This window comes from Mustelus asterias, chromosome 4 (genome assembly GCF_964213995.1).
Source record: "Mustelus asterias chromosome 4, sMusAst1.hap1.1, whole genome shotgun sequence".
Taxonomy (NCBI): Eukaryota; Metazoa; Chordata; class Chondrichthyes; order Carcharhiniformes; family Triakidae; genus Mustelus; species Mustelus asterias.
Window position 1 is genome coordinate 73464685 of NC_135804.1, and position 23438 is coordinate 73488122.

The following is a 23438-nucleotide window of genomic DNA, read 5'->3' on the forward strand; positions in this document are numbered from 1 at the left end:
GCGCTTTAAGACTTCCAGCACCACCTTCTCTGTAATATGTACACCCCTCAAGACATCACTATTTATTTCCCCAAGTTCCCTAACATCCATGCTTTTCTCAACAGTAAATACCGATGAGAAATATTCATTTAGGATCTCACCCATCTCTTGTGGATCCGCACACAGATAACCTTGTTGATCCTTAAGAGGCCCTACTCTCTCCCTTGTTACTCTTTTGCCCTTTATATATTTGTAGAAGCTCTTTGGATTCTCCTTTGCCTTATCTGCCAAAACAGTCTCATGTCCTCTTTTTGCCCTCCTGATTTCTCTCTCAACTCTACTCCTGCATTTCCTGTACTCTTCAAGGGATTTACTTGATCCCAGCTGCCTATGCATGTCATGTGCCCCTTTCTTCTTCTTGACTAGGGCCTCAATATCCCGAGTCATTCTGGGTTCCCTACTTCTGCAGGCCTTGCCCTTCACTCTGAGAGGAAAGTGTTTACCCTGGACCCTGGTTAACACACTTTTGAAAGCATGTCACTTACCAGACGTCCCTTTGCCTTCCCACAGACTCCCCCAATTAACGTTGAAAGTTCCTGCTTGATACCATCAAACTTGGCCTTGCCCCAATTTAGAATTTTAACTTTTGGCAAGTCCTATCATTCTCCATAGCTATCTTAAAACCAATAGAATTATGGTCACTGGTCCCAAAGTGATCCCTCACTAACACTTCTGTCACCTGCCCTTCCTTATTTCCCAAGAGGAGGTCAAGTTTTGCCCCCTCTCTAGTCGGGCCATCCACATACTGAATGAGAAATTCCCCAAATACACTCAACAAATTTCTCTCCATCCAATCCTCCAATACTATGGCTGTCCCAGTCAATGTCGGGAAAGTTAAAATCTCCAACTATTACCACCCTATTTTTCTTGGAGCTATCTGTAATCTCCTTACATATTTGCTCCTCAATTTCCCGCCGACTATTTGGGGGTCTATAGTATAACCCTGTCAAAGGGATTTCCCCCTTCTTATTTCTCAGTTCTACTCATATAGACTCAGTGGCCGAACCCTCGGATATATCCCCTCTCAGTACGGCCATGATGCTTTCCCTAACCAAAAGTGCAACTCCCCCTCCTCTCTTACCTCCTGTTCAATCTTTCCGAAAGCATCTGTACCCTGGAACATTGAGCTGCCAGTCCTGTCCCTCCCTCAGCCATGTTTCAGTAATTGCTCTAATATCCCAGTCCCACGTACCCATCCATGCCCTGAGTTCATCTGCCTTGCCCGTCAGGCCTCTTGCATTGAAATAAATGCAGTTTAATCTGGACTTCCCTTGCTCTGTCTTGCTTTAGCCGGATCTGTCTGGTACTAGTATTACTGACACTGCCTTTACAACTTAATGTGCTCTCTTTAACTTCTGTGCTGTCCTCAAACTTCTCTTCTATCTCCCTACTGCTTTGGATCCCAGCCCCCTGCCAAACTAGTTTAAACCCTCCCGAGTGGCTCTAGCAAATCTCCCCGCCAGGATGTTAGTCCCCCTCCAGTTCAAATGTAACCCTTCCCCAGAAAAGATCCCAATGATCCAAAAATCTAAATCACTGCCCCCTGCACCAGCTCTCAAGCCAGGCATTCATCTGCCTAATCCTCCTATTCATACTCTCACTAGGTTGTGGCAGCGACAGTAGTCCTGAAATTACTATCTTCGAAGTCCTGCACTTTAGCCTTCTGCCTGACGCTCTATATTCACATTTCAGGACCTCATCCCTTTTCCTACCCAAGTCGTTGGTACCAATATGTACAACGACCTCTGGCTGCTCACCCCTCCCCCTTAAGAATGTCCTGCAATCGCTCAGACGTCCTTGACCCTGGCACCAGGGAGGCAGCACACCATCCTGGAGTCTCAATTGCAGCCACAGAAATGCCTGTCGGTGCCTCTAACTAGCGAGTCCCCTATTACTACTGCTCGCTTGCTCTTTGCCCGACCCTGTCCCACAGCAGAACCAACTGTGGTGTCACAGGCCTGGCTGCTGCTGGTATCTCCCCGACAGGCTATTCCCCTCAACAGTATCCAAAACGATACACCTGTTTGAAAGGGGAACAGGCACAGGAGACTCCTGCACTACCTGCCTGCCTCTTCTGGAACCTGTGGTGTGACAAACTCCCTGTAACTGGTGTCTATCACACACTCTGCCTCCTGTATGCTCCGCAGTGCATCCACCTGCTGCTCCAACCGAACAATGCGGTTTGTGAGGAGATGCAACTGGACACACTTCCTTCAGACAAAGTTGTCAGGGAGACGAGATTGCTCCCTAATTGCCCACATCTGGCAGGAGGAGCATGCCGCTGCCATATTGCCCTATACAGTTAAAAGGATAAAATAAGCTCAACTCACCTCTCCCTTGCTTGTGGTCCTCCTGCCGACTTTTGCTTAGAGGAGGAGGTAGGGAGGGAAACACCGAAGTAGTGTTTGGAGTTTAACTGTCCCTTCACAGCAGCTCCTCCACAAACCCACCTTCGGGTCGCAGTGACTGCACTTATGCAAATGTGATCTGCAACCGCCAATCACCTTCGCCGCTCTGCTGCTGTCACCTGGACCAACTTGCCAACAGCAAAAACTTCTGTTGCCTCACCTCCCTCATGCTTCCTCTTGTACCTGACCACAATGAAGAAGGTAACTAACCAAGGAGGTAGATGAATTCAGTGCAGTCAACTTTGACTACATGTCCTTTAGCAAGGCCTTTGACAAGATACCACATGGTAGTGTGGCTCAATGGGCCACCTAAGATGATGATTTGCAAGAGCATGCTGGGATAATTGGACAAACACTGAAACAGACAGGCTGTAGCTCTGAAAGAAATTGGACAGAGATAAACAGGCTGCAGCTGCAGGAGCTGGAATACAAAGAATATAGGCCATCTCCAGGACAAAGAACATTTTCTGGTCAAACTGGGTTGTTTACCAGCCATAGGGGAGCCTTAACCCCTTATTTGGGAGGGAGGTATGTGATCTACGTGCCTCCAGCACCTACAGGCATGGCTGTTGGGTAACACCCTACACACCCAGAGATGGTGTGGCAGCACCTGATTGGACTTTATCGATCAGAGTGATCAAGTCCTAATCGATTGATTAGCAATGGCCAAAAAGGATACGAAACCAATGAGGGATAAATGGTGCTGCACATGAGAAAAATCTCTCTCTCTCCCAAAGAATGAGCGACAACAACGGTGACCATCACCAGCAACGACCAGCATGAGGAAACCACCACACCCAAGGAGGAAGGAAGACCAACGCCAGAGTATCAGACCAGACCAAAGGGCCAGAGTACGCAGAGGACTACGGAGACCAACGCAGATAAAGGCCAATATCTGCCTGGCTATTTGCCAGTCACGCAAAAGTTAAGTCACGGTCTAGCACTGGACTTGAACTTTGGTATTCTGTGAGATAACTTATTGTTAATTGGGTTGGGGATTAATAATTGTGTGAATAAATATTATTGTATTAACAAGTCGTCTACTCGCATCTCTTTGTCCACTGTATAAGGGTTAAAACAGACTGTGCGGCAGGTGCAGCAACAGTAGGTTGTTGCGTAAGGTTAAATCTCACAGGATCCAGGATTACCTTGTAGGTGGATACAAAATTGGCTTGATGACAAAATGTGGAGATGCCGGCGTTGGATTGGGGTAAACACAGTAAGAAGTCTCACAACACCAGGTTAAAGTCCAACAGGTTTATTTGGTAGCAAAAGCCACTAGCTTTCGGAGCGCCAGAAGGAGCAGCAAGCGCTCCGAAAGCTCGTGGCTTTTGCTACCAAATAAACCTGTTGGACTTTAACCTGTTGATGACAAAGGGTGGCTGGAGAGGGTTGTTTTTCAAACTGGAGACCTGTGAACAGCAGTGTGCCTCAGAGATCGGTGCTGGGTCCACTGTTATTTGTCATTTATATTAATGATTTGGATGAGAATTTAGGAGGCATGGTTAGGAAGTTTGCAGATGACACCAAGTTCAGCGGCATAGTGGACAGTGAAGAAGGTTATCTCGGATTGCAACGGGATCTTGATCAATTGGGGCAGTGGGCTGAAGAATGGCAGATGGAGTTTAATTTAGATAAATGAGAGGTGATGCATTTTGGTAGATTGAACCAGGGCAGGACTGACTCAGTGAATGGGAGGGCACTGGAGAGCGTTATAGACAAAGAGATCTCGGGGTACAGGTTCATAGCTCCTTGAAAGTGGAGTCACAAGTGGACAGAGTGGTGAAGAAGGCATTTGGCATGCTTGGTTTCATTGGTCAGAACACTGAATACAGGAGTTGGGACGTCTTGTTGAAGTTGTACAAGACATTGGTAAGGCCACACTTGGAATACTGCGTGCAATTCTGGTCACCGTGTTATGGAAAGGATATTATTAAACTAGAAAGAGTGCAGAAAAGATTTATTAGGATGCTACCAGGACTTGATAGTTTGAGGTATAAGGAGGGGCTGGATAAACTGGGACTCTTTTCCATAAGAGACTTAGGGGTGATCGTATGGGTCTTGGAATTCTTCGTCAGTGGAATTTCAACTCCATCTGACGAAGGAGCTGCGCTCCGAAAGCTAATGGTATTTGCTACCAAATAAACCTGTTGGACTTTAACCTGGTGTTGTTAAAACTGTTTCAGTGGAACAACACAGTGGACAGTCACTGGTCCAGTGCGACAACACATTGGACAGTCACTGAAACAGTGGGACAGCACAGAGGACAGTCACTGGGCCAGTGCAATGACAGTGTGGACAGTCGCGGGGTGAGTGCGACGACAGTGAACGATCACTGGGCCAGTGCGACGACACAGTGGACGCGGTGGCTGCGCGCCGTCGCCGGGCCGGCGCGACGAGGTGGTGGATTGCCACTTGGCCAGTGCGACGACACGGTGGACAGCAACTGGGTCAGTGCGACGACACAGTGGACAATCACTTGGCCGGTGTGACGACACAATGTCCAGTCAGTGGGCCAGTGCAGCGACAAGGTGGATGTCACGGGGACAGTGCAGCCACACTGTGGACGATCACGGGGCCAGTGCAGCCACACTGTAGATGGTCACGGGGTCAGTGCGGTCACACTGTAGACGGTCACTGGACCAGTGCGAAGACACTGGATGGCCACGGGGCCAGTGCAACTACACAGTGGACAGTCACAGGGCCAGTGTGCGACGCAGTGGACAGTCACAGGGCCGGTGCGACGACACAGTGGACAGTCACTGGGCCAGTGCGACAATGCTGCATGGTCACTGGGCCAGTGCAACGTCACTGTGGACGGCACAGGGCCAGTGCAATGACACTGGATGGCACAGGGCCATTGCGACGACACTGGGAACTGTCGCAGGGTTAGTGTGACAACATGGTGGATGGTCACTGGGCCAGTGCAACAACACAGTGGACAGTCACTGGTCTAGTGCGGCGACAGTGGATAGACACAGGGGCCAGTGCGATGACAGTGCAGTAACTGGGCCGTTGCTACAACACAGTGAATGGCCACTGGGCCAGTGTGACAACAGTGGACAGTCACTGGGCCAGAGCAACAAAACAGCGGACAGTCACTGGGCCAGTGCGACGACAGTAAGCGTTTTAACAACACCAGGTTCAAGTCCAACAGGTTTATTTGGTAGCAAACCTGTGTTTATCCCAGTCCAACGCCGGCATCTCCACATCATGACTACCAGTGTGATGACATAATGGACAGTTACTGAGCCAGTGCAATGACACAGTGGAGAGCCACTGGACCAGTATGACGGCAGTGGACAGTCACTGGGCCAGTGCAACGAATGGACAGTCACTGGGCTAGTGCAACGACACTGTGGATATTCACAGGGCCCACTGTGGCGACAATGTGGACAGTCACTGGGCCAGTGCGACAAAACAGTGGACAGTCACTAGGCCAGTGTGACAAATGGATAGTCACTGGGCCAGTGCAATGACACAGTGGACAGTCACTGTGGACAGCGGACTGCCACTGGGCCGGCGCGGCGACACAGTGGAGGGGCACTGGGCCGGCGCGGCGACACAGTGGAGGGGCACTGGGCCGGCGTGACGACACAGTGGAGGGGCACTGGGCCGGCGCGACGACACAGTGGAGGGGCACTGGGCCGGCGCGACGACACAGTGGAGGGGCACTGGGCCGGCGCGACGACACAGTGGAGGGGCACTGGGCCGGCGCGACGACACAGTGGAGGGGCACTGGGTCGGCGCGACGACACAGTGGAGGCGCACTGGGCCGGCGCGACGACACAGTGGAGGGGCACTGGGCTGGCGCGACGACACAGTGGAGGGGCACTGGGCCGGCGCGACGACACAGTGGAGGGGCACTGGGCCGGCGCGACGACACAGTGGAGGGGCACTGGGCCGGCGCGACGACACAGTGGAGGGGCACTGGGCCGGCGCGACGACACAGAGGAGGGGCACTGGGCCGGCGCGACGACACAGAGGAGGGGCACTGGGCCGGCGCGACGACACAGTGGACGGGCACTAGGCCGGCGCGACGACACAGTGGACGGACACTGGGCCGGCGCGACGACACAGTGGACGGGCACTGGGCCGGCGCGACGACACAGTGGAGGGGCACTGGGCCGGCGCGACGACACAGTGGAGGGGCACTGGGCCGGCGCGACGACACAGTGGAGGGGCACTGGGCCGGCGCGACGACACAGTGGAGGGGCACTGGGTCGGCGCGACGACACAGTGGAGGCGCACTGGGCCGGCGCGACGACACAGTGGAGGGGCACTGGGCTGGCGCGACGACACAGTGGAGGGGCACTGGGCTGGCGCGACGACACAGTGGAGGGGCACTGGGCCGGCGCGACGACACAGTGGAGGGGCACTGGGCCGGCGCGACGACTCAGTGGAGGGGCACTGGGCCGGCGCGACGACACAGTGGAGGGGCACTGGGCCGGCGCGACGACACAGAGGAGGGGCACTGGGCCGGCGCGACGACACAGTGGACGGGCACTAGGCCGGCGCGACGACACAGTGGACGGACACTGGGCCGGCGCGACGACACAGTGGACGGGCACTGGGCCAGCGTGCCAACACAGTGGACAGCCACTGGGCCAGTGCAACGGCACAGTGGACAGTCATTAGACCAGTGTGACGATAGTGGACAGTCACTGGGCCAGTGCGACAACACAGTGGATGGCCACTTGGCCAGTGCAAGGACTCAGTGGACAGCCACTGGGCCAGCTCGTTGACACAGTGGACATCCACTGGGCTAGCATGTCGACACAGTGGACAGCCACTGGGCCAGTGCAACGGCACAGTGGACAGTCATTAGACCAGTGTGACGATAGTGGACAGTCACTGGGTCAGTGCGACAACACAGTAGACAGTCACTGGGCCAGTGCAAGGACTCAGTGGACAGTCACTGGGCCAGTGCGACGACACTGTGGACAGTCACGGGACCAGTGCGGCCACACTGTGGGGGTCACAGGTACAGTGCCATGACACTGTGGGCGGTCACTGGCACAGTGCGACGACACAGTGGACAGTCACTGGGCCAGTGTGATGTCATAGTGGACAGTCACTGGGCCAGTACGATGACACAGTGATCGATTACTGGGCCAGTGCATCAGCATAGTCGGCAGTCAGTGGGCTAGTGCAATGACACCTTGGACTGTCATCAACACTGTTGAGAATCTCTGGGCTAGTTTGACGACTCCATCGATAGTCACTGGGTCAGGGTCAGTCACTGGGCCAGCACGAGAACACCCTGGACGATCACTGGGCCTGTGCAATAGTCACTGGGTCAATCACTGGGTCAACGTGAGTACACCATGGACTGTCACTGGGCCAGTGCAATGACCCTATGGAAGAGTCACTGTACCTCGTAATACTTTCTTCCAATAAAATAGCTAGGATGGTTTTGTTCCGTAAATAATTTTGATTCTTTTTATGTAAGCGATGCTGTTTTGTTACCTGCATCCACATAAAATTGATGTAGTTTTGAATTGCTCAATTGTGCCTAAAAGTCAGTAGGAAAATGGGCTGAAGAATTTCTCCTGTACGATGGCGCAGTGGTTAGCACTGCTCCCTCATAGCACCAGGGACCCAGGTTCAATTCCTGCCTTGGGTCACTATCTGTGTGGAGTTTGCATTTTCTCCCCGTGTCTGAGTATATTTCCTCCGTGAGCTCTCAGTCCAAAGATGTGCGGTTAGGTTGATTGGCCATGCTAAATTGACCCAAGTGTCAGGGGGTTTAGCAGGGTAAATGAGAGTTGTAGGAATAGAGCTGAGGGGATTGTGGTCAGTACAGACTCAGTGAGCCAAATGGCTCCTTCTGTACTGTCGGGATTATGATTAAAGGTTATGTTTTATGATAAACACAAGGCTGATCGGAAAATCGGATTCCAGGAGAAATGTTTAAATAAATGAGCCGGCATAATGAGGAAAATGTGATGTTGTGGAATGTGTGTAAAAAAGCATTGGAAAAATAATCACCAAATATTCACATAAAGTCAGACTAACCTTGTGGACAGCTCACAAACATGCGTTTCAAACTTTGGTAAGTTCCGATCTTGATGGTGCCATAAGATGCCTGACGCAACAGAGCTGGGCTAATGCTGTATCAGGAAATAAACATTATTACAGATCAGTCTGTAACAAGACAAGTAGTCATTATGCCCCAACCCCATTGTTCAAGATTCTAGGCCTTACTTCACCCATTTTTCTCACTGCAGAACTTGCCCTTTCCAACTACCTTCAGCTGCTATTTCAGACAGTAAGAGGGGCTCTTTGTTTACAGTTCCAGTCTTCAGCCTGTTTCTTCATTTCTATCAGGTCATGGATTCATTACAGTACAAAAGGAGGTTATTCAGCCTGGAATCAACCATCACACCCAAGTTTGTTCTTTGCAGAGCAACCCATGCAGTTCCATTTCCCGTACGCTATCTCCAGGTCTCCATATTATGAAAGCATACATAACAAAGAATCCAGTTAAACACAGGAACTTTTCCAACCCCTTTCCATCTTTCAAGTTTTCTGCTCCCCAACTGCAGATTGCTCTCTATATCAAGTGCCTTAATGCTGAAGGAATGAGGGAGAAATGACAATGAATGATGTTGCCAGGTATATCAAAGGAATCCATTTTTACTAAACATTATCTTGTATTTTTAATGGTGCGCAATATGTTTCTGAAAGCTTTTAATCTCACACAAGGGTTGTCCATTCAAACAAATAAGAACTTATATTTTAGATCATATGTTTAATGCAGAAAGCAGCCCTCATGCTTCAGAAGCATGATTAGATGTTGATCAGAAGAAGGAGATCTTAGGAGGAGTGACTGAACCTGGTCAAAAATGAAAGAATGATTGTAGATGAAGCAGTAGTTTGCTGAGACAGAGGAGCTTTTGAAGCGTGGGGTGATGGACACTTTTTTTGAAAGAAAGACAGTACCTCAGATGGAATCTTTTACAACTTCTGCTGGTATGGCAACAAAACAGGAGGTTGAGTGGTCAGTAATTTATTGGCATGAGGTGGCGATGCTGGCGTTGGACTGGGATGGGCACAGTAAGAAGTCTCATAACACCAGGTTAAAGTCCAAAAGGGTTATTTGGAATCACGAGCTTTCGGAGCTGAGGATGGAGCAGCACTCCAAAAGCTCATGATTCCAAATAAACCTGTTGGACTTTAATCTGGTGTTGTAAGACTTCTTACAGTAATTTATTGGGAAAGAGAAAAGGGGGCAGATGGAGGGATCTGATGAATAGAATAAGCTTGAAGAAATGAGAAGATAGGAAAGAGAAAGATGAGTGTGGGCTATTATTACAGGGGGAGCACGACACGAGGTCAATGTAACTGACCAGTTTATAAATGCCATGCCTCACCACGGAGTGTCCCAAAGCACTTCACAGTATTGTCACCATTATCGAGCAAATGTGGCAGCCAGTCCATACACAGCAAGCTCCCGCAAAGAGCCATGTGGTAAAGGCCAGGTAATCTGTTTTCTTCGGAGTTGTTGATTGAGGGATAAATATTGGTCACAACACCAAGGAGAACAGTCGGTCTGCGTTAAAACTATGCCATGGCATATTTTATGTTCACCGGATGGGCAGATGCAATCTTGGTTTAATGTTTCATCTGAAAGATAGCACCTCCAACAATACAGCACTCTGGATTTTTGAGAATGGGACCGAGTGCCTTCTGACTCAGTAGCAAGAGTGCTAACAACTGAGCTACAACTGACAACACAATGATGCATCAAAAGGTTTCAATCTTAGTGACAACAAAGTCCCTGAGGTCCTCACACATGTTAGCAGTGAGAGCACAATGAGTAGTGTTCTAGAACATAAGAACTAGGAGTAGGAGTAGCCATCTGGCCCCTCGAGCCTGCTCCGCCATTCAATAAGGTTCCCGGCAGCACCAACCGGTGCAGGCTTGGAGGGCCGAAGGGTCTATTCCTGTGCTGTAATTTTCTTTGTTCTTTGAGGTAGCCTCAGCTGCTTCACTGGGCAGGGAATTCCACAGGTTCACAACCCTCTGCGTGAAGAAGTTCCTCCTCAGGAAAGACTATTTCCTCGGGTGGATGGAGCTATTACGAGGGGGCATAACTATAGGGTTCATGGTGGGAGATATAGGAAGGATATCAGAGGTAGGTTCTTCACGCAGAGAGTGGTTGGGGTGTGGAATGGACTGCCTGCAGTGATAGTGGAGTCAGACACTTTAGGAACATTTAAGCGGTTATTGGATAGGCACATGGAGCACACCAGGATGGTAGGGAGTGGGATAGCTTGATCTTGGTTTCAGATGAAGGTCGGCACAACATCGTGGGCCGAAGGGCCTGTTCTGTGCTGTACTGTTCTATGTTCTATGTTCAACTCAGTCCTAAATCTGCTCCCCCTTATTTTGAGGCCATGCAACGTAGTTCTAGTTTCATCTGCCAGTGGAAACAACTTCCCTGCTTCTATCTTATCTTTATAATCGTGTATGTTTCTATAAGATCTCTCCTCATTCTTCTGAATTCCAGTGAGAAAAGCCCCAGTCTACTCAGTCTCTCTTCATAAGCCAACCCTCTCAACTCCAGAATCAACCGAGTGAATCTTCTCTGTACCCCCTCCAGTGCCAGTATATCCTTTCTCAAGGAGACCAAAACAGTATACAGTACTCCAGGTGTGGCCTGACCAGCACCTTATACAACTGCAACGTAACCTCGCTGTTTTTAAATTCCATTTGCCTTCTTAATTACCTGCTGCACCTGCAAACCAACTCCTTGAGATTCTTGCACAAGACACCCAGGTTCCTCGGCACAGCAGCATTTGCAATTTTTTACCATTTAAATAATAGTCCATTTTGCTGTTATTCCTACCAAAATGAAAGACCTCAAATCATAGATCATAGGACCCTACAGTGCAGAAAGAGGCCATTTGGCCCATCAAGTCTGCACCGACCACAATCCCACCCAGGCCCGACCCCCATATCCCTACATATTTTACCCGCTAATCCCTCTAATCTAAGCATCTCAGGACACTAAGGGGTAATTGTAGCATGGCCAATCAACCTAAAGCTCATTTGCCAACATTGTATTCCACCTGCCAGACCCTTGCCCACTCACTTTGCAGACTTTCAGCATCCTCTGCACACTTTGCTCTGCCACTCATCTTAGTGTCATCTGCAAATTTTGACACACTAACTTGGTCCCCAACTCCAAATCATCTATGTAAATCGTAAACAATTGCAGTCCCAACACTGATCCCTGAGGCACGCCACGAGCCACTGATCGCCAACCAGAAAAACACCCATTTACCCCCACTCTTTGCTTTCTGTTAGTTAACCAATCGTCTATCCATGCTAACACATTATCCGTAACACCGTGCACCTTTACCTTATGCGGCACCTTGTCAAATGCCTTCTGGAAATCCAGATACACCACATCCACAGGTTCCCCATTGTCCACTGCACATGTAATGTTCTCAAAGAATTCCACCAAATTAGTCAAACATGAGCTGCCCTTCATGAACCCTTGCTGTGTCTTACCAATGGGACAATTTATATCCAGATGTCTCGCTATTTCTTCCTTGACGATAAACAAGTAAAGTGGTACTTTATTCGCTAGTAGAGGTTTAAACCCATATGATTAGTGAATAAAGACACAAAGTTGACTTTAAATGCTTATAAAAACAATTTCCCTTTATTCTGTAGCTACTTAAACAACAGTAAATACTTGCAATGCATAAACAAAATACTCACTATCTGTTACTTAACTTCAGATTGATTCAACTTGCACATAAAACCTGGCCAGGATTTTGCCACATCGAATCAGTCTTTGTTCCCTTCTTCTTCAGATGCAATCTCTTCTTCTGAGCTTTGGTTCCCAGGTACTTCACAATGCCTCCTGAACCAGCTCTTTGTGTTAGCATAGTTAAAAGCTCAAAAGTTTCTTGGCAACCAGCCACTGAATTGACCAGAAACCCATTGCATTTTTGGATTTGGCCAATCAAGTAGAGCCAGGACAGAGGTATTGGTCACTCCGACTCCATCACGTTAGCCCTTAAGTGCATGTTGTTTACATTCCAATGCCTATATAAGGAACACTGGCTCCAGAAGTCTATAAACAACTCCTTTCTGCTAAGAACAAGCCGTTACACCTTGTGTCCTTTGAAAAGTTCCAGGCCAGCTCAGCCACAGAAACCCTAGCATAGCAAATCACAATTTTAACCAATACTCAGGTCTGCTTGATTGAAGATCTTTCAGCATGTTAAAAGTTAAATCTCTGTAGGCCATTCAGCTACAGTAGGAAGAAGGGTTGCAGAAGAGAGTCTGTAGCCAAGGTAAGCTACGGGATATTTTTGCATTCCAGGAAGATTCTGGTACAGCGAGCAGTCTTTAGATATCAGAGGGACGTTTTTTACACAGAGTTGTGGGGGCCTGGGATGCGCTGCCAAGTAGGGTGGAGGGGGCAGACACGCTGGCATCGTTTAACACTTACCTGGATAGTCACATGAGCATTCTGGGAATGGAGGGATACAAACAAATGGTCTAGTTGGACCAATGAGCGGCACAGGCTTGGAGGGCCGAAGGGCCTGTTTCCTGTGCTGTACTGTTCTTTGTTCTTTATGTTGTCATGATGATTGTTAAAACTCCAAATTATATAGGGACATATTGAACATGTGTTTTTAAACATGGACATAGAAGACAAAGATGGCTGAGGATATAAATTCTGGGAATGTAAATGCAGTCAGTCTAAATTCTTCCACTGTGGGTGATACTATGAAAGAGACATGGAATGTCACACCCTGTTTCCAGACAGGGACAGATTACAGACAAAGGTACAAAAGGCATACAGAAACTAATTGCCAACTCCTGTGGAGATAATGGAAGCTGATCATCTAAGTTATGTCTTCGACCAGTTTGTGGATGACGGAAGGAAGAAGAGGCAAGAGGTCTTGTTCGAGAGTCCCAGGAATTAGGATAGTTCCTTCAAGCATAACCTCTGGATTATTCCCTGAGCCACATATAAACTAGTATAGGAATAGATTAGGGGATGAACATATGGTTGAAGGAGTCGTGTGGAAAAGAGGACACTAGCAACAGGAAAGGAAGGAACTGTACTATTGGGACATGTTCAATATTGAACTTCAGCTGGACTCTAGCTGGGAGCAGAATTCTCACAGAAAAGGTTAAAAGTTAAATCTCTGTAGGCCATTCAGCTACAGTAGGAAGAAGGGTTGCAGAAGAGAGTCTGTAGCCAAGGTAAGCTACGGGATATTTTTGCATTCCAGGATGATTCTGGTACAGTGAGCAGTCTTTAGATATCAGAGGGACGTTTTTTACACAGAGTTGTGGGGGCCTGGAATGCGCTGCCAAGTAGGGTGGAGGCAGACACGCCCCCCAAAAATTGGGTGCTCACAAAGACTGTAAATTAAGCGGTGGGGAATGGTCTGGTTATAGCTCAGAAAAAAACAAAAGCAAAGGGAAAACTAAAGTAATTAAACTAGGAGAGAGAAATTGAAAATGAGTAAAACATTGGAGCAGAGGGGCAGGATAGGGTGTGTTTGTTATGCAAATGCACGGAATAAAATGGAATAAAATGAATTGAAGGTGCAAATTCTGTTTGGAGGAAAACCGACTTGCTGATGAACAGTCATCGATCTGAAACAGTGACTGTTTCTCTCCACAGATGCTGCGGCTCTGCTGATTATTCCCAGCATTTCTGTTTGATTTCCAGATTTTTAAGTTTAAAGTTTATTTATTATTGTCACAAGTAGGTTACATTAACACTGCAATGAAGTTACTCTGAAAATCCCCTAGTCGCCACACTCCCATGCCTGTTGGGTGCACTGAGGGAGAATTTAGCACGCCCGATGCATCTAATCAGCACATCTTTCGGACTGTGGGAGGAAACCAGAGCGCCTTGAGGAAACCCACACAGACATGAGGAGAACATGCAAACTCCACACAGTGACCCAAGCTGGAAATCAAACCCAGGTCCCTGGCACTGTGAGGCAGCAGTATTAACCACTGTGCCACCGTGCCACATATTTTCAGCAACTGCAGCATTTTGCTTCTAGAACCAGGTTATAAGGTCTATAGGACACATATGGGAACTGGTAGAGGGAAGGAGTAAGTAGTCTTTGTGATTCTAAATAAAATCACTTCAATTTTAAGAGAGTATATAACTAGAGGCAAGCGAACTGTGGACAGTTATGAGTAGAATTAAGAAATTGAAAAGGATTTGAGTGTAATAGTTGTGTACAGGCCTTCTGGCAGAAACTGCAAAATAGTCCAAAGATGTGTAGGTTAGGTGGATTGACCATGTTAAATTGCCCCTTAGTGTCCAAGGATGTGTAGGTTAGGTGGATTAGTTATGGTAAATACGCAGGGTTACAGGGATGGGGTGTGCGGGGAGAGTCAGTGCAGACTTGATGGGCCAGATGGCCTCTTTCTGCACTGTAGGGATTCTATAGCAGCTTGCAGAGGTGGTTAGATTAAATAAGCATGTAGTAAAGGCACAGGAGTTTAACATGGAAAATATGCAACAGCAACAACTTGTTCTGACATTGTGTCTACCATAAAATGCCAAAGGCCCTTCACAACAGCATTACAAAGGAAAAGTTAACATTTGCCACAAAATGCAGATATCAAAGCTTGATCAAAGAGCTGGAGTTTAGGCAGGGAATTCCAGAGCTTTGAGCCCAAGCAGCTGAAGCGGTAGTGCAGAGATTAAAATCATGAATGCTCAGAAGGCCAGAATTAGATGCACATGAGCATTTTGGAAGGATATAGAGTTGGAGGAGATTAGAGAGAGGAGGAGGAGTGAGGCCACACAAAGAGAATTGTAAGCAAGGTTGAAAATTATAAAATTAAGCTGCAATGTCAGCCAGCAGAGGAATGTGACTCTGTGGGTACGGGCATAGGCAGCAAGTTTTGGATGTTGTCAAGCATTTCAAGGCAAAAAGTGGAGGTGAGCCAGGAGTCATTGGAATAGTCAAATCTAGAGTGGGGTCAAACAATGTTAGAGGTGGAAATGAGCGATCTAAAAGTGATGGTGCAGATACATGGCCAGAAGTTCATTTCAGGATCAAATGTGACACTGAGATTGTGAATGTTGGGATTCGGCTTCAGACACTTGTGATTGAGAGAGATGACAGCTGGGGAATGGAGCTTATGGTGGGGAGTGAGGAAAATAACCGGTCTTCTCCATATTTGACTGAATGATGGACAAGCAACGCAATAATTTCAAAACAGTAGAGCACTGGAGAGAAGTGCTTGTGAGGCAGACCTGGATGTCATGAGCATATAAGTGAAAACAAATGTGGTGTTGTGTTATTTGGTAGAACATTCCCCTCCTTATCTTGCACACATGTTCATTGTTCGATGGTTCCACATACCACAGAAGAAACTCATCATTCACTGGATTGATCTTGCAGAGATTCTGCAGACATGATGGGCCAATGCTCAGAATGAAACCATCCTGTAAAACCCATCTTGTCTGATGAAATCTCCCTCAGTCTTCATTTTGAATCCCAGTAAATTCAGTGTGTTCAACTTACCCAGAATAAAGAGCCCTCAATCCTTCTTCTTTGCATATCTTGAGTAAGGCATGCAACATTCCCCTGTACTTAATCTCCTTGTAATGAGAGTCAATAAGCTGGCCCTGGACTTGCAGGCGGGTTTTTGTGAGGTCTATTGGAAAAGTTCCTAGGGTGAAGAAAAAACACAACTTCTGTCAAGAAAGAGCTTGAGCCTTTGGGACTTAAAGGGAAGCTCATCTGTGGTAAAATAGTCATATAGAACCACTCCATCTCACAAACTACAAGTTGTTGGGCTAAGTATTCTGCAGAGATTTGTTGCAGTTGCAGACAGGACAATGAACAAAACTAATCCAGAGCAAACTGTTCACTACAATGAAGTACTCATACTGCAGGACACACAAGTTAAACTTCAGTGAGATGGATAAAGGGAACCTTGCCCATCCAAAGGATAGTGAAGCTGTTGGATCTGTTGGGCAGACTAATTCAGTGAAGCTCAGCATAAACAGGACTAAGAAACCAGTTGACAGAAGAGATTGAGGTACTGGAAGGTCAGTCGGTGAAGTCAGTGGATGGGGGTAATGAATCAGCAAGTGATTAAATGTAGTACGTCTGTATTTAAGATTAATGAATCTGTGTATTGTATATTGTCACAAAGTCAAAAGGCTGGCATTCACATGTATGTCTTCTCTGAACTGGGCTGCTCTTTCAAGCAATAATTAACATAAATGAGAATTAGGAAGGACAGAACAGACTTGTTTACAAATTTAAAGAACGAAAGAAAACCAACAGCACCTGCTCTATTTGTTAGTCTGTAAACCAAGCATGACGTTTTCACGTTCACTCTGAACTGAGTGTGTTCTGGTGTAAGCGATGTCTCTGATATGAAACGAAGCTTCCTGGAAGAACTTCCTGGAAGCACTGAATTTATTAAATGTAATGGGCTCTCTCAAAGGGAACCAGCCTAGTCTTTAATATGGTCATCACTATCAGTTTGGGGCAATGGGTCATTCATACATTGCAACATTCCCGGAGATATTTACATCCATAATGTAGTATTAGTTTCATTCAGATGACAGGTAATGAAACAACGCAGTGGTCGCAGAACCAGAAAGAAGGTGCTAATTTTGACTGTCTTATTGATGATGTGGAGTTGCCGGCATTGGTCTGGGGTAGGCACATTAAATTAGTGCGATTAACTGGCCTGGCTTGAGACAATTCACACCTCTTTAACCTGTGCTTAACCCTCTCTCCACTCACATTGTCTGCACCTGTAAAGACTTGATTACCTGCTAAAACTTGCATTCCAACCATTACCTTGTAATTGAGTTTGTGTCTATGTAGTGCCTGTTTGTGAACTGAACTCTTCACTCACCTGAAGGGGCAGTGCTCCAAAAGCTCGTGCTACCAAATAAACCTGCTGGACTTTAACCTGGTGTTGTGAGACTACTTACTGTGTCTTATTAAAAGCAGCCAATAATCAACATCAAACTAGAAGTGAGACAGAAATTCTCTGATTGACACTCTTCAAAACAGCGCAAAGGGCTCTTAAATGAACATCCGTCAGTTCAATTATACCTTCATTTTATTGGGTATTAGAAGCAAAAAGTGTGTACTTTTAATGTAACGAGCAAGGAAAGAAAAAAATTCTGGTTGCAATATTGGAAGATTGTTTGTTTGTGTATTCAACAAAATGAATTTATATTGATTTGCACTTGGTCTTATCTGGCAAGAGTAATTTTAGTTCAACACCTGACCTTTAGGACAATTAAGAGGAGATATCATAAAGGGATGCAGGGTCACAGAACAATTTGCCTTTAAAAAGAACCTCAATGAAATCAAACTTCCTATATTAGAGTTGATAGGGAAAACTGTTTCCATTGGTGGAAGGATCAAGAACAAAAGGGCACAGATTTAAGATAACTGACAAAATAAGCAATGGCAACACGAGGAAAAATATTTCACATTGAGTGGCTACGATCTGGAACACACAGCATCAGTGTGTGCTGGGCCGGCCTGGAGTACAGAACCCACATGGTAGAGACGTATGAAGTATAATTCCAGTTATGTGTAAACAAGCCAGAAAACATAAGTAATCCCCAGCTGCTGTTCTTTGTGAACTGCTATGTCCAAGTAGTAAGGTGCTTTCACAGATCCCTCTGGCAAGGAATGGACAATATATGTCCAAATCAGTGAGACTTGGACAAGAACCCAGTGATGTTCCCATGCACCAATGTCCTTGAATAAATACACTTTTAGGATCTAATGGAGTGGAGCATACACCATACTATTTGCAGCATCAGGCAAATGCTGCTTAGCTTCTGGTGCTTCTTCACAATGTCCACTTACTGGATTTGCAGATCCTATAAGATTAAGTGTGTGATACTGTGCTGAAGCTTCAGGACACTCTAAATGCAACCAGCAATTAATGACAAATGACGGTTAAACTAATAGATTGAAGACCAGGTAACCAGTTGGTATATGCTCAATTCACTAGCCTCAGCATCCTTGTAGGGGGTGGGGTGATAGAGGTGTAATCGGACAATATTTATGTCCAGACAGTCCAGTTCGTCACGATTCACTAACCATTGTAGGGACATTATGTATTTGGATATTGAGTGACTTCACGAGCAGGATTATGTTGTGATGTTGCTCAGATTGGATTTCTTCAAGATCACATGAACATTCAGGTCAGAGGCATAATAATGTAACTTACCAAACTCAGCAGTGACTGAAGCCAGGCCTCCATAAACAAAAGGTTTCCAGTTCAAGTTGGACATCTCCCAGACTTCAACACGTCTATGTTTGAAAAGAATAATCATTGGCACATAATGCATCTCAAATAATAAATACACGGTGTGAAGTGGTAGAGGGGCCGGGCGGGGGGGAGGCGGGCGGGGGGGAGGCGGGCGGCCGGGCGGGCGGGGGGGAGGCGGGCGGCCGGGCGGGCGGGGGGGAGGCGGGCGGCCGGGCGGGCGGGGGGGAGGCGGGCGGCCGGGCGGGCGGGGGGGAGGCGGGCGGCCGGGCGGGCGGGGGGGAGGCGGGCGGCCGGGCGGGCGGGGGGGAGGCGGGCGGCCGGGCGGGCGGGGGGGAGGCGGGCGGGCGGCCGGGCGGGGGGGAGGCGGGCGGGCGGCCGGGCGGGGGGGAGGCGGGCGGGCGGCCGGGCGGGGGGGAGGCGGGCGGGCGGCCGGGCGGGGGGGAGGCGGGCGGGCGGCCGGGCGGGGGGGAGGCGGGCGGGCGGCCGGGCGGGGGGAGGCGGGCGGGCGGGGGGCGGGCGGGCGGGCGGCCGGGCGGGGGGGAGGCGGGCGGGCGGGCGGGGGGGGAGGCGGGCGGGCGGCCGGGCGGGGGGGAGGCGGGCGGGCGGGCGGGCGGGAGGCGGGCGGGCGGCCGGGTGGGCGGCGGCCGGGCGGGCGGGGGGGAGGCGGGCGGGCGGCCGGGGGGGAGGCGGGCGGCCGGCCGGGCGGGCGGGGGGGAGGCGGGCGGCCGGCCGGGCGGGCGGGGGGGAGGCGGGCGGCCGCCTCCCCCCGCCCGTGGAGAGAGCATCAAGACAGGCTAAAAAGATGTGTATTGTCTCCAGACAAGACAGCCAGTGAAACTCTGCAGGTCCATGCAACTGTGGGAGTTACAAATAGTGTGACATGAACCCAATATCCCGGTTGAGGCCGTCCTCGTGTGTGCGGAACTTGGCTATCAGTTTCTGCTCAGCGACTCTGCACTGTCGTGTGTTGCGAAGGCCGCCTTGGAGAACGCTTACCCGAATATCAGAGGCCGAATGCCCGTGACCGCTGAAGTGCTCCCCAACAGGAAGAGAACAGTCTTGCCTGGTGATTGTCGAGCGGTGTTCATTGATCCGTTGTCGCAGCGTCTGCATAGTTTCCCCAATGTACCATGCCTCGGGACATCCTTTCTTGCAGCGTATCAGGTAGACAACGTTGGCCGAATTGCAAGAGTATGTACCGTGTACCTGGTGGATGGTGTTCTCACGTGAGATGATGGCATCTGTGTCGATGATCCGGCACGTCTTGCAGAGGTTGCTGTGGCAGGGTTGTGTGGTGTCATGGTCACTGTTCTCCTGAAGGCTGGGTAGTTTGCTGCGGACAATGGTCTGTTTGAGGTTGTGCGGTTGAGTCGCTGAGCAGAAACTGATCGCCAAGTTCCGCACACACGAGGACGGCCTCAACCGGGATATTGGGTTCATGTCACACTATTTGTAACTCCCACAGTTGCGTGGACCTGCAGAGTTTCACTGGCTGTCTTGTCTGGAGACAATACACATCTTTTTAGCCTGTCTTGATGCTCTCTCCACTCACATTGTTCTGTTTCTTAAAGACTTGATTAGTTGTAAGTATTCGCATTCCAACCATTATTCATGTAAATTGAGTCTGTGTCTTTATAAGCTCTGTTTGTGAACAGAATTCCCACTCACCTGAAGAAGGGGCTTAGACCTCCGAAAGCTTGTGTGGCTTTTGCTACCAAATAAACCTGTTGGACTTTAACCTGGTGTTGTTAAACTTCTTACTATAGGAACAGTGCCAGAAGACTGGAGGATAGCAAATGTTGTCCCCTTGTTCAAGAAGGGGAATAGGGACAACCCTGGTAATTATAGACCGGTGAGCCTTACTTCTGTTGTCGGCAAAGTTTTGGAAAGGATTATAAGAGATAGGATTTATAATCACCTGGAAAGAAATATTTTGATTAGGGATAGTCAGCACGGTTTTGTGAAGGGTAAGTCATGCCTCACAAACCTTATTGAGTTCTTTGAGAAGGTGACCAAAGAGGTGGATGAGTGTAAAGCGGTCGATGTGGTGTATGTGGATTTCAGCAAAGCGTTTGATCAGGTTCCCCATGGTAAGCTATTGCAGAAAATGGAGACGGGGGAGGTGCCGGAGGATTGCAGATATGGTTCCTATTTTGAAGAAGTGGAATAGGGATAGCCCAGGAAATTACCGACCGGTGAGTCTAACCTCAGTGGTTGGTAAGCTGATGGAAGATCCTGAGGGACAAGATTTATGAGCATTGCGAGAGGTTTAGTACGCTCAAGAATACTCAGCATGGCTTTGTCAAAGGCAGATCGTGCCTTACAAGCTTGGTGGAGTTCTTCGAAAATGTGACGAAACACATTGACGAAGGGAAAGCGGTAGATGTGGTTTATATGGATTTTAGCAAGGCGTTCGATAAGGTCCCCCATGCGAGGCTTCTAGCAAAAGTGAGAGGGCATGGGATCCAGAACTGGCTTGCCCAAAGGAGCATTGCTCCGAAAGCTTATGGTATTTGCTACCAAATAAACCTGTTGGACTTTAACCTGGTGTTGTGAGACTTCTTACTGTGCTTGCCCAAAGGAGGCAGAGAGTGGGTATAGATGGGTCTTTTTCTAAATGGAGGTCGGTCACCAGTGGTGTGCCCCAGGGATCTGTTCTGGGACCCTTGCTGTTTGTCATTTTCATAAATGACCTGGATGACGAAGTGGAGGGATGGGTTGGTAAGTTTGCCGACGACACGAAGGTTGGTGGGGTTGTGGATAGTCTGGAGGGATGTCAGAAGTTACAGAGGGACATAGATAGGATGCAAGACTGGGCGGAGAAGTGGCAGATGGACTTCAACCCTGATAAATGCATAGTGGTCCATTTTGGCAGGTCAAATGGGATGAAGGAGTACAATATTAAGGTAAAGACTCTTAGTACTGTGGAGGATCAGAAGGACCTTGGGGTCCGGGTCCATAGGACTCTAAAATCGGCCCCGCAGGTGGAGGTGGTGGTTAAGAAGGGGTATGGTGTGCTGGCCTTTATCAATCGAGGGATTGAGTTTAGGAGTCCGGGGATAATGATGCAGCTATACAAGACCCTCGTCAGATCCCACTTGGAGTACTGTGCTCAGTTCTGGTCGCCTCATTATAGGAAGGATGTGGACAAGATTGAAAGGGTGCAGAGGAGATTTACAAGGATGTTGCCTGGATTAAGTGGCATGCCTTATGAGGATAGGCTGAGGGAGCTCGGTCTTTTCTCCTTGGAGAGACGTAGGATGAGAGGAGACCTAATAGAGGTATATAAGATGTTGAGAGGCATAGATCGGGTGGACTCTGAGGCTTTTTCCCAGGGTGAAAATGGCTGCTACGAGAGGACACAGGTTTAAGGTGCTGGGGGGTAGGTACAGGGGAAATGTTAGGGGGAAGTTTTTCACACAGAGGGTGGTGGGAGAGTGGAATCGGCTGCCGTCAGTGGTGGTGGAGGCAAACTCAATGGGGTCTTTTAAGAGACTCCTGGATGAGTACATGGGACTTAATAGGATGGAGGGTTATAGGTAGGCCTAAAAGGTAGGGATATGTTCGGCACAACTTGTGGGGCCGAAGGGCCTGTTTTGTGCTGTAGTTTTTCTGTTTCCTCTAAAATACGGACACATGGGATTGAGGGTGATTTAGTGGTTTGGATCAGAAATTAGCTAGCTGTAAGAAAACAGAGGGTGGTGGTTGATGGGAAATATTCATCCTGGAGTTCAGTTACTAGTGGTGTACCGCAAGGATCTGTTTTGGGGCCACTGCTGTTTGTCATTTTTATAAATGACCTGGATGAGGGCGTAGAAGGATGGATTAGTAAATTTGGGGATGACACTAAAGTCGGTGGAGTTGTAGACAGTACGGAGGGAAGTGGCAGGTTACAGAGGGACATAGATAAGCTGCAGAGCTGGGCTGAGAGGTGGCAAATGGAGTTTAATGCGGAAAAGTGAGAGGTGATTCACTTTGGAAGGAGTAACAGGAATACAGAGTACTGGGCTAATGGTAAGATTATGGTCATGTGGATGAACAGAGGGATCTGGGTGTCCATGTGCATAGATCCCTGAAAGTTGGCACCCAGGTTGATAGGGTTGTTATGAAGGCATACGGTGTGTTAGCTTTTATTGGTAATGGGATTGAGTTTCGGAGCCAGGAGGTCATGCTGCAACTGTACAAAACTCTGGTGCGGCCGCACTCGGAGTATTGTGTACAGTTCTGGTCGCCGCATATTGGGATGTGGAAGCATTGGAAAGGGTGCAGAGGAGATTTCCCGGGATGTTGCCTGGTATGGTGGGAAAATCGTATGAGGAAAGGCTGGGGGACTTGAGGTTGTTTTCATTGGTGAGAAGAAGGTTAAGAGGTGACTTAATAGAGGCATACAAGATGATCAGAGGAATAGATAGTGAGAACCTTTTTCCTCAGATGGCGATGGCTAACACGAGGGGAAATAGCTTTAAATTGAGGAGTGAGAGATATAGGACAGATGTTAGAGGTAGGTTCTTTACTCAGAGTAGGAAGGGCATGGAATGCCCTGCCTGCAGCAGTCGTGGACTCGTCAACATTAAGAGCATTCAAATGGTTATTGGATAAATACATGGATGATATTGGAATCGTGTAGATTAGAGGGGCTTCAGATTGGTTTCACTGGTCGGCGCAACATCGGGGGCCGAAGGGCCTGTACTGCGCTGTAATGTTCTATGTTAACAG

At 48.5% G+C, this 23438-nt stretch overlaps 1 protein-coding gene across 1 annotated transcript in view; it reads right to left on the reverse strand.

The window, feature by feature from the left end:
- slc25a14 (solute carrier family 25 member 14) overlaps positions 1-23438 on the reverse strand; it is a 148180-nt gene that overhangs the window by 122826 nt on the left and 1916 nt on the right. Inside the window, exons 2-4 of the mRNA XM_078211201.1 lie at positions 18681-18763; positions 15986-16133; positions 8466-8560 (exon numbers count right to left, since the gene is read on the reverse strand). Coding sequence (XP_078067327.1) covers positions 8466-8560; positions 15986-16133; positions 18681-18744 — 307 coding nt within the window. The 5' untranslated portion in view covers positions 18745-18763. The remainder of the gene's footprint in view (positions 1-8465; positions 8561-15985; positions 16134-18680; positions 18764-23438) is intronic.